At 49.5% G+C, this 11,608-nt stretch overlaps 1 protein-coding gene across 5 annotated transcripts in view; it reads right to left on the bottom strand.

The window, feature by feature from the left end:
• Positions 1–2,102: 2,102 nt before the first annotated feature.
• The window catches only part of FLVCR2 (FLVCR heme transporter 2), a 61,927-nt gene continuing 52,421 nt past the window's right edge, over positions 2,103–11,608 (bottom strand). For 2 of the 5 annotated variants that reach the window (XM_036313573.1, XM_036313607.1), the window contains 5 exons: positions 10,459–10,569; positions 9,239–9,344; positions 8,979–9,090; positions 8,341–8,396; positions 2,103–4,001 (listed from right to left, as the gene is read on the bottom strand). In XM_036313573.1, the coding sequence (XP_036169466.1) occupies positions 3,906–4,001; positions 8,341–8,396; positions 8,979–9,090; positions 9,239–9,344; positions 10,459–10,569 (481 nt within the window). In that variant the 3' untranslated portion in view covers positions 2,103–3,905. The remainder of the gene's footprint in view (positions 4,002–8,340; positions 8,397–8,978; positions 9,091–9,238; positions 9,345–10,458; positions 10,570–11,608) is intronic. The other 3 variants (XR_004968270.1, XM_036313587.1, XM_036313597.1) reach the window with 3 other exon arrangements.

Genomic DNA, 11,608 nt, shown 5'->3' with positions numbered 1-11,608 from the left:
AACAAAAAACCCAACAAGTGAAAGAACAGCTTCAGACAGTGATAAGAATTCTAGAAAGTAGATATTGTAACCAAGAAAGGGAGGAAAGTGCATAACTTACATCACCAGGAAGTAGGAGGTAAGATTTTAGTTGAGACTTGAATGTCCAGGTATCATGTGTCTTAAGATATATTACTATAGTAATATCTTAAGATATTAAGATAATATATCTTAGCCAGTTTCTCAGTGGTTAGAGCACCATGGGTTCGATTCCAGTCAAGGGCATGTACCTTGGTTGCACATTTGATCCCCGGCCCCAGTTGGGGTGTATGTGGGAGGCAACCAATAGACTTGTCTCTCATAACGATGTTTCTCTGTCTCTCCCCTTCCCTTCCACTCTCTCTTAAAAAGGGGATGGGGGAATCAATGAAAAAATATAGTCGGGTGAGGATTAACAACAACAACAAAAAAAGGTCAGAAAGGAAGGGAGGCAGGAGACTTGGGATGACGGGAAGCTTGAAGTTGACACTTAATGCATTGGAAATTCTCTATCAATTAAGGCTAAGTGAAAGGAACAAAATCTACCTTAAACTAGCTTAAATAACATTGGCTAACAAAACTGTAAAGTGAAGGGGATTATAAACTTCAGGAAGTTTGATCAGGACTCAGCTCCGTTTCTCTGATTCTTTTGGCTCTGCCTACCTGTGTTGGCTTCATCCTCAGTTTGGCTTCCTTTATGGTGCCAAAAAAAAAATGATTGCAGTAGTTTCGCTTGCATCCCCACAATACTACATCTAGAAAAACAGCTCAGTTGCTAAGAACTTGTCTTTCCCTTACCAACTACTGTCAGGAAGCAGAAAGAAAAGCAGTGATCTTAACAGGGTTGACATTTGAGTGGAGTTCCACGTGAAACCCACCTAAGGCGTGAATGAAATCATATGATTTGCATCCCCTAGGCATGCGTCATAGAAATACGATTTCAGATAAAGATCCCAAAGGATCTAAAGAGATGATGCGTGGCTCAGTGGTTGAGCGTCCACCTATGAACCAGGAAGTCACGGTTCGATTCCCAATCAGGGCACATGCCCCGGTTGTGGGCTGAATCCCCAGTGTGGCGTATACAGGAGGCAGCCAATCAATGGTTCTCATTATTGATGTTTCTATCTCCTCACTTCCTCTCTGAATCAATAAAAATATATTTTTTTAAAAAAGGAACGAGACGATGTAGAGTATTTAGCAGACACTATGACTATTCGGTTTCTTTAATAGCCCCAACTTAGCTCCTTCCTACATGATCTAAAGTAGAATTGCTAACAGAGATGGTGCCAGAATGCCACAGGCAGTGTGACTCTAGGTAAGACATGTACGAAAAACTGATCGCAGCACACCCAAGTAAGAGACAAGGTGAGCACCGCTGAGAAGGGAGGAGAGGCAGTCAGTAGGACAGTTCAGAAGGAAAATCACAACAGCAGGTGCCGGAACTGTGGCCTCTGGCTAGAGCTCGCTGGAGCCCAGCTGGGGTGACTGTAAGACAAACACCAGCCACCCTTTGAGGCAGAGCCAAAAACAACAGTGGCTCTCTCATCAGCACTCACACTCGGGTGAGCCTTCATGGGTACGCAGTACAGACAGCGGTCAGGGTCATGTGTTGGACGCTGAGTTGCTGTCTCCCACAAAGGCCGACAGTAACCTTTACAGCCTCGTCTTTAAAAAGTAACCCACTGGTGCCCTAACCGGTTTGGCTCAGTGGATAGAGCGTCGGCCTGCGGACTGAAGGGTCCCAGGTTCAAGTCCGGTCAAGGGCATGTACCTTGGTTGCAGGCACATCCCCAGAGGGGGGTGTGCAGGAGGCAGCTGATGGATGTTTCTCTCTCATCGATGTTTCTAACTCTCTATCCCTCTCCCTTCCTCTCTGTAAAAAAATCAATAAAATAAATAAAAAAAATAACCCACTGGGATGGTAACACCTCAGTAAAAAGAGAACCCCTTTTCTGGGAGGCCGCAGGAGCTGCTCCCCCAGCCCCCACGCCCCACCACATCCTCCAGCACTCAGAAATGTGCAATAACCTCAGAAGGACTGACTACCAGAAACCCACCTCTGCCCCATCAAGTGACAAGGCAGACCACTTGGAAAATCTTTTATTGCTTCACAACATCTGGTTTACAAATAGAAAAACGCAAATTATGTTTCAAAACAAAGCAACGGATTTGGTAAACCTTTTGTTAACACATTTTGAGGGAATGAAGAGTAAACACCTTTCTCCCTGTCAAAAAGGAAGGCATACTGCGCTGGCCGGACTGCTCAGTTGGTTGGAGTGTCAACCCGTACGCCAAAAGGTGGCAGGTTCAGTTCCAGGTCAGGGCCCATACCTAGGTGCTGGGGGTTCGATCCCTGGTTGGGGCACGTATGGGGGGCAAACAATTGATATTTCTCACATCGATGTTTCTCTAAAAAATGAGTGAAAACATCTCTCTTTAAAAAAAAACAGTGTAAGGCATTCTCTCCACCCTCACTCAGTCCCCCCACCCGCAGTGTGAGCTTCTTTGATTACATCCAGTGTCCGTACACACACACCCCAGCTTCTCTGGCTGTGGCCCCAGAACCCAGCTCTGTTGCCAGCACAGGCTGCTCTGGCATGCTGTGTCCAGGGCAGTAGCCACAGCAAACCAGCACATTGGTCCTGCCTGCAGCTGCTCAGTGTATAGGAGAAATTACCAAAATGTCTTCTCTTCAGGAGACGCTGCCCACCCAAGCCTATAAGTATAGCCAGATAGCAGGTTCAGCAGGAGAGGGGGTCAGCTTGGGCTGGCTGAAAGGGACTCCCCTAAGATCCGGAACATCTGATAAAAGGTTAGTGCTAGAAGGGGGCAGGTGTACAAATACCGTCCCCATCCAAGGGGGATACGCTTCATTCAAGCAGATCCGGTTCCCATGTCAAAGGCCACATTTCCTCTCATCTCAGAAGCAGCTTTGAATTTCTCAGCATGGCAGGGATCGAGGTTCATTTTCAATAAAGGTTACACAGGACAGTGGCTGGTCTCCCCTCTCTCCAGAGAAAACTAACACCTAGTTCCCCTAGGCAGCGTCCATATGAAGGTGTCAGAGGTGACAACGACACACAGAATCTCTGGGCAAGGGCTGATTTTGTAGAAAAGAACTTCCCCGGTCCCTATTGGAGCTCCCTGAGTTCCCAAATACGGGCCTGCACAAACACACCCAGCAGGTAGCCCCCAGCACCCTCACCCACCCCCGCCCGGGGGGGCTACCTTTCCCAAATCAGTTTCTCCTTCAAGGCTACAACAAAGTCTTTCTCAAGTTTTATTGATGTTTGGTTTGATCAGCTCTTAAGAAAGAGGGTTTGGAGACAGCCCCCAACTTCAGGCCAGGAGGACAGAGGCCCAGAGGACCCGCGGGTTTGTTCCGATGGTGCTTCCTCTCCCACGGAATGTTGGCGGTCGGTCCAATGACCCCAGAATGACCCTCATCCCGCGCAGCTGCCGCTCCTTAGAATCGGGCTTCTAAGGGTCTTGACACACTAGAAAAAGTTAATATCTGAATAAGCTTTCTTTCCATGATCATTTTGCAGGCTTTCTCCATGAGGGATGGAGGTGAAGAGGGAAGGCAAGGCACAAAGCCAGGACTGACTCCACGACTCACCAGCCTCTCCCAACACCAGCTCCCAGAACCTACAAGGGGAGGGGCGGGAATCGAATCTGCATTTGGTGAAAGGTGCGATTTCCCCCAACTAGACCGTGCAGGCTCTTGAGTGGGTTCCAGAAGCTAGGCACTGCCGTCCAAGCCACAAATATTCCAGCTGGTTCCCTCCACAAGCTGCCCCTGTGGAGACCCTGGTGCTGGCAGTGAGCTGTGCTGACGGAAGAGGTGGGGGTGTCCGTGTTCCCTGAGTTGCAAACCCCTTCTCGTCTCAGAGATGCTCCTCAGACAAAGTGGTGGGTGCTTTGCTGGTGACATTGTCTGCTTTCTCCACATTCTCCACCTTTTCCTCCTCCTCCTGGAGTTTCTACAAGGCAAAACAAGCAGGCAGGCCTTGGGGTGAAGCGGCACAGGGCTCCCCCCTGGCGGGAGCCACTGCCTGGCAGGGACTCTATAGTCAGCGGGAAAGACAGGAGCCAGAAGCATATTCATGAGTGAACAAAGGGAACAAGGAAAGAAGTGCCAGCCCCTGGCTCGTGAGCTCCCTACACACACACGCACACACACACACACACACACACACAAACACGCATGCACAAACGCACGCATGCACGCACGCCATCACAAGGTCATCAAAGGAAAAACCAGAAGGCCAGCTTTCTGTGATGCCATAGTCACCACAACCATCCCCCTCCAAGTGCCAGTGCCGTCCCCTCCCGCTCCCTCCGCAATCCAACCTAAACATCCCGGGCCCTGACCATCCAACAGCTGTCCAAGTGCCACGTCTGCAACTCCATCCGCATTCCTAACTATGCCCATTTGGAGGCAGCCCCCAGGATGAGGAATATTATTATAATGTGCATGGAATGGATACAACAAAAAATGCTTATACAGGCAGGATGCATCATTGCATATAAAAACTCAATGACTACAAGTAAGTATCTATGCTTTGTGCATAGAAGAAGAGGCTCTGTGTTGGGCTGGCTTTGGCTTTCTCAGTGAGAGATGGCGCGGGATTAGAAGCGTCTTCTGGGTCACACTTGTGAGGTGGGTTTGGCATTACACACGGCCTGGAAACGGTCCTCTGGGGACCCTTGGTGCATGCCACCCCCTGGGGAATTTGCTCTTTCGAGGAGCACTTTGCTTCTTCGCTCAAGGGTTCATCTGGTTAGGGAGAAGGCCTTGGGAAAAGCCCAGCACCGCACCACTCAGGAGCGTGCGTGTGCCGGGCCAAGCTAGAGTCCTGTCAATCAGACTCATGGTGCTTCCCCAGGGAGTGTCTCAGGGCCAGTCCACGGCAATGGCAACAGCTATGGAACCCCAACCTTCCCGTTTGCAGTCTCACTACCTTTTGGCCCCAGGTCAGCCTCAGTCATAAGAAGCCTTTATTCGGGCAGCTTAAGTCACTCAGGCAGTCTCTCTGGCACATGTACGTGCGCGCATACGTACACATACACCTGCCTCCTTCAGAGCCATCGCCTTGAAATCACCATCAGAAACACAGATTAGTGGGAATGGAAGCACAGCCACTCTTTCAACTTGAAGAAAAATGGAAACTCAAACCAAGATTTTCAAAGTCAAGGTCAGCTGCCTACCCCCATCCCTTAAGCTCTGTCCCTTTTTATCAAAACGATATATCTCATTGATTAGCAAGAAAGAGCAGTTCTGGCCAGATCTGCTATGTGCCCTGTCTTTCCCTGGCTCTGCTAATGAATGTGTGTGCTAGCGTGCCGGTCTCACTGACACTGACCACCACGGCGGCTTCAGAGGAAGGGTGCTCGTGCAGACCTGGTTTCCCTGGGTGTCAAGCCCAGCATCACTCTAACCTCCCATCACACCAGCTGCCCAAATGCAAGTGAGGTCCAGAGATGCACAGTGACTTATCCAGGGACACAGACAGTAGAGAACCAGCACGAGACTTGTCTCCTATTATTACTCAGTGCTGCTTCCAATACTCCAAAAAGAAGGTGACTGAGCCAGCAACTCCAACCTTGCGTGACAAACGTGGTCCGCATGCACAAGGATCTGGTTGCAAGAATAGTGAAATATTGGAACAGCCTAAATATTCAACAAGAGAAAGTGGAAGAGTTTGTGTGTGTGTGTGTGTGGACAGATATGAGGTTATAGAATGTAAGGTGTGCCCTCGCCAGTTTGGCTCAGTAGATAGAGCGTAGGCCTGTGGACTGAAGGGTCCCGGGTTTGATTCCGGTCAAGGGCACATGCCTGGGTTGCGGGCTCAATCCCCACTTGGGGGTGTGCAGGAGGTAGCCAATCAATGATTCTCTCTCATCATTGATGTTTCTATCTCTCTTTCCCTCTCCTTTCCTCTCTGGAATCAATAAAAATATATTAAAATAAAAAAGAATGTAGGTGCAGAAAGGTTGTCAAGCTGTGTTAAGTAAACAAGCAGAGCAGAAAACCAAATGTGTACAAGCATCCCCACAGATAGCAACACGGAGAAGCGGACTCCAACGTGACAGGTTATCTCTGGGTGCTAAGACTATAGGAACCTTTACTCTCTTCTTGTTTGCATCATTCAGTAAACATGGCAAAAATCTCGTATGACTTGACACAATGTGCCATATTCCAAGCTGAAACCTCTTCACCAGAAATCGACCCTGTGTCCTTCCTGGCACCTTTTCGCAGGCTCATTTTATACTCATCAAAGTGTTCCAAACCCTGTTTGCTTGTGTGTGGCACAGGTGGGAGCCCCTCTCCACAGTGACAATGCCATGGGCCTCACACCTGTCCAGAGAACAGCTTTCTTGCCCTAAGGCTTCCCCTGTCACTCCAGTGAATTTCTGGTCCTAGCTCCTCTCCCTCCACATGCTACTGCCAAGTCTGGAGTGTGATATCAGAAGGCAAACAGGAGAGTATGAAAGATTATCATCTATCTGCCAACGCGTATCCTTAAAATACTAAATATACCTCTTTCAGATACCACTCTTGCCTTAGAGAATTGGCAAGGAGTTTTCAAACAGATAAACACTCCGTGTTGGCCCTCATACACTGACTGCCATAGCGCTGCACACTGGTGCTGCTGAGAGCAGCTTTCTGGAGGACGGTTTACAATACAGTGGGGCCGTGACTTACGAGTTTAATTCGTTCCGAGACCGAGCTCTTACGGAGCTCGTTAACTCAAATTACTCTATCAACTCAACGCAAAAAATCCGCCGAGAGACAGCTGGTATCTCAAAAAACTCGTCAGTCAGGACACTCGTAAGTCAAGGCCCCACTGTATATATCAAGGCCTTCAACTGTGCGTGACCACCGGTCCATTTCTCAAGGAAACACTGTGCTTCAGAACGTGCGCAAAGATTCCACTTCCAGGGCAAGGTGACTTAAAACAACAATTGCAAAGAACCTTAATGTCCATGGACAGGAAAACTGTTAAACAAATTATGGTTTCCCCACATAACAGAACACCGTGCACTCACTGAAAGTATGTTGTAGCCCTAGCCGTGTGTGGCTCACACACCAGAGGGTCAGGGGTTTGATTCCCGATCAAGGGCACGTACCTCAGTTGCAAGCTCAATCTCCAGCCCTGGTCGGGGCGCATACGGGAAGCAACCAATCGACGTGTCTCTCTCACTCTCTCTGTCTTTCTCTCCCTCATTCTTCCTCCCTCTCTCCCACCTTCCCTCTCTCCTTCCCTTCGACTATCTCTAAAAAAATCAACGGAAAAATATCCTCGGGTGAGGATTTTTAAAAAAAATGTATGTTGTAAAAAAAAAAAAAAAGACTAATGAGCTAAGTGTTCACAACATGTACAAAGGCAGATAGGACAAGATTCCATTTTTGTTTAAAAACCAAAATATATATGGATATATTATATGGGGATATGGACATGTATAAGTCAGTGCTAAAAAAAACCAGCATCTCACCTCTCGATGATGGTATTACAGGATGATTTTAAAATTTTGTACGCTTTTGTATTTTTTTCATTTTTCTATAAAGAGCATGTATGGCCTCTGTAATAAGTTTTGGAGGTTTTCTTTTTGTTTAAAATAATCCCACATTTACTGCTAAGATTTGAAATTCCTTTCATCCTGGCTCAGATTTGATACCTAACATTGTGGTTAAAATGACTCCCAGCTGATGAGAACAGTGGGGACACACTTTCCTATTGCAGATCACACTCCTGGTTCTCTCTTCTTCCACCATCATGGCTCCTGCTTCCTGACTTACGCTTTAGGGCCTGACTGGCTATCCACTGGCTCCAGTCCTTCGAGCCCCATGGCACTGCCTGCGTGGCTGTAACATACCAGGACAGCCCCATGCCTTGGGGCCACCACTGCCATGACAGGCTCCCACCATTCCTCTGCAGCCACTGACCCCAGGCTGAAAGCAGCAGAGTCAGCGCCTCTGAACCGAACCGGGCTCAGGATCCACTCAGGGGAGGGTGCTGCTCAGCAGACTGTGATAACAGTGACACACCCTGAGGACCAGAGCAGGGAGCCCAGAGGAAGAGAAGGAAGCTGGAGAGGAGCCCGGGAAAGAGCAGCAGAAAAGCAGTGCTGAAGCAGCCACTGAGGAAACTGGGTGCCATGTTCCTGAGAGCTGCGCTGGCCTTACAGGCACCTTGAAATCGGTCTGCTCTGGGAGCTGTCCTGCCCCCACCCAGGCTGCTCCCCCCACCCCCACCCATGCTGCCACTTCCTCAGCCTGCAACCCAGATTTCAGCCCAGCAAGCTCCCAGTACATACATTCTCAGGAAATTCCATGTTCGCTTTCTGCCTCCGTAGGTCTGCCTTGATGAGTGCTGAGGTCAAGGGATTAAGAAGGAATAGCAACAGAGACACAGAGTCATCAAGCAGACTAATGCTCAAATTCATCCCAGAGAGGGAGCCCTAATTGTCCCAAGGGCCACAGGTATCCCGGACCTACATCAGATATTCCAGGGAGCTAGGGGCACACCATCTCCTACCTTGTGAAAGCCTGGAGATCGTGGCTGTCCCTGACAGCCAGGAGCCAACGACAGTGGCCTTATATTTGCCAGAGAGTTGGCGAACGCTGCTCTAATCCTCACAATAATCCCCGTTTTACAAATTAGGAAACTGAAGTTCCCAGATGTTGGTCCACTTGCCCAAGGGCAGACAGCTGTGGAGGTTAGTATCACAGCCTGGGATTCAAACAAGGGCCTTGCATCTCCAAAGCCCATGTTCATTCCACCAAAAAAAAACATGTGATTACCTCCCTGGCAGATTTCCTGACACGTCCTTCCCTCCGTCCTGTGTATGTAATGTGTACTCCTGGTCTGTACAGTCCATCAAGACACTGGGTCCCAAACTGCCTCAGCCCATGAGCAGCCAGAGCCTTATCTTGTCCCAAGGCCCCAACTCACCAGTGAGGGCCGCTCCAAGGGCGAGGAACACACACAGAAAGATGTTCCCGGGCATGGTGCCGTAGTTTTCAATTATCTGGCCCTGGGAGATGGTGAAGATGATCCCAAATACCTGGAAAGATACAAAGAAGACTGGGAACAAGGGCCCAGCCAACCAGCCCACAGTAGAGTTGAGCTGCCATAATGCAATGCCTGTGGCCACCAAGCAAAGCAGAGAACAAATAGCCCCTGCTATGGGACCACCACCAAGTAAGACCTACCTGGGCAGACACGTTGAGGAGGCCAGACGATATGCCTTCCGATTCTGGGTATGTCAGCTCCACAGCAAACTCAAATCCCAGTGGGAGATAGCCAGTCATAAAGAACCTGAAGGCCAGACAACAGAAACAAGGTGATGGAGACCTTGCAGAACAAGAAGGCCAGAGAGCCCACCTCCTCCTCGTTTCTACTCATCAAGACATGCTGGGCCCTTGAATGATCAGGCCACCCCCTAGATGGCCAGACCAAGCAAAGGGAGATCCTGCAGGCCAGGAAGCGCTTCATAGGTAGGCTTTGTCCTCAGGAGGCCTTTGTACTCAAAAGCTCTTCTTCTTGCACATCCAGCCACCAGTGGCAGACAGGGTCAGCATTTACAGAAGGGTAGGATGCCTGGGGTGTTCAGCCCTCAGCTGAGAGACTCTGTCGTGGGTACACAGACCCTACGCTGGGAGTGGGAAGTCCCTGGATATAGAACAGCATCTCCATGACTCTGTGTGACCTGGAAGAAGGAGCTCAAAGTCCTCCTTATTTCCCCCCAGAGAGTCACTAGTCACCAGCTGACTTTCACACACACACACACACACACACACACACACACACACGCACGCACACACACACGCACGCATACACACACGCGCACACACACGTACTGTCCACAGTAAATAATGGGGAGGTGATGCTGAGCAGAGACCCCTGCGCAGGAGGTATGCTTTCTTATACAACAGGTCTAGAAATTTTCAATTCTAACGCCTTACATCGGCACCACACTTTTTGCTGCTTTCACATCTGTTATCTCTCTCAATCCTCCAACAACCCTACAAGGCAGGCCACTCCTCTTCCTTTACACATGAGGAGATAGGGGCTCAGAGTGGCTAAGTGACATGCCTGTGGTCTATAAGACAGTCCGCAGCAGTCTGCTTAAACCCAGACTTTCCAGGACCCACGTTGTCTGAGGCAGAGCTAAAAAAGACTCTAAACATTTCCTAACCTCCCAAGTCTGTAAAGAACACAGTGCATCCCAACAGCACGGGTGGGTCTGGAAGCCCCAGGTGGCCTTTTGAAGTGCTACCAAAACAAACAAGAGCTCTGGGCACCATTTCCACATCTCCACACGGGTCAGTGAGAAGGCGGCCAAGGGATCCATATGACATCCTAGGATGTCAGCAGCTCTAGGAGCCACGGATGGTGCTTTCTGGTTAAACATGTTAGAGGTGAAACTTACCCCATGGTGCCAGCGGTGATGAACACTATCCACAGATGCTGGAGGGGCAAGGTCAAAGTGTACACCACCATGCCCACCAGAGTCATGACATACACCACCAGGGTCGTCTCCCTACAAGCGGAGACAAAAAGGTTGACTTATACATTTCTGACTTTAATAGGACCATTTGTTCGTTCGGTCATTCATTCATTCTACAAGTACCTATCAGGCACCTGCTCTGCGTTCAGCCCTCTGCTGTGTGCTGAAACATCTGCTCTCATAGATGAATAACCAAACCAATAATCACACAGATAATTATTTAATTGTATGTGGTCACTGCTACAAAGGGTAAGACCAGGAGTGTATGAAGCCATCTTGCTGCATGTGTGTTCTCCTCCTGCAGACCCCTCTCAACAATAGCAAACTGCCCTTTGACTTGTCAGGTCCTACCCACAGCAAGAAGGGCACACAAACAGGAGGAGCACCAGCGTGCAGGACTACCCCGGAAGCCACCCAATTCTGCATGTCTACTTCACCCAGGACCCCGCGACAATGCTGAGAAGTGACCTAGCTTTTAGTCTCTCTGTCATCTCTACATTCTTCCTGCTGCCACTTGCATGGGTTTTCCTGCTGAATCTGAATTACTCCAGACAGCAGGAACTAACGGAGAACATTCTCCAGCCCTGAACTAAGTGTGTGACGACAAAGTGAGAAAGCCCCGCCCACTCCCTGTCACACTTCCCTTTGCCAGTCCCCTCAGAAGGACCATCAGCAATGAGCTGGTCTGTTTCAGGCTCACCCAGCCTGTGCCCTTCCCCACACTTCTCCCATGGCACCCACTCTGGACTCTGCTGGGGCCCTGACTCCTGCTCCTCTCTTTGCCCTACTTATTGCAGGGGAGCAGCTCTGCGTACACCTCTTCCCTCCTGCGCTGAACATCAGGTCTCAGACGATGCAAGTTTAAAGCCTTCACACATTTCTCCTGAAGCCAGGAACCTGGTGGGGGCATCTGAGGACGGACACTATGGTAATGTCAAACTAATACCTACAGCTCTTGGGTGCCAGGAATTCTCTAAAGCAGCGGTTCTCAACCTGTGGGTCGCGACCCCTTTGGCGGTCGAAGGACCCTTTCACAGGGGTCGCCTACGACCATCCTGCATATCAGATATTT

This window comes from Myotis myotis, unplaced genomic scaffold (genome assembly GCF_014108235.1).
Source record: "Myotis myotis isolate mMyoMyo1 unplaced genomic scaffold, mMyoMyo1.p scaffold_m19_p_1, whole genome shotgun sequence".
Lineage (NCBI taxonomy): Eukaryota > Metazoa > Chordata > Mammalia > Chiroptera > Vespertilionidae > Myotis > Myotis myotis.
The sequence above is the reverse complement of the archived record's forward strand: the minus strand, read 5'-3'. Positions and strand labels throughout refer to the sequence as shown.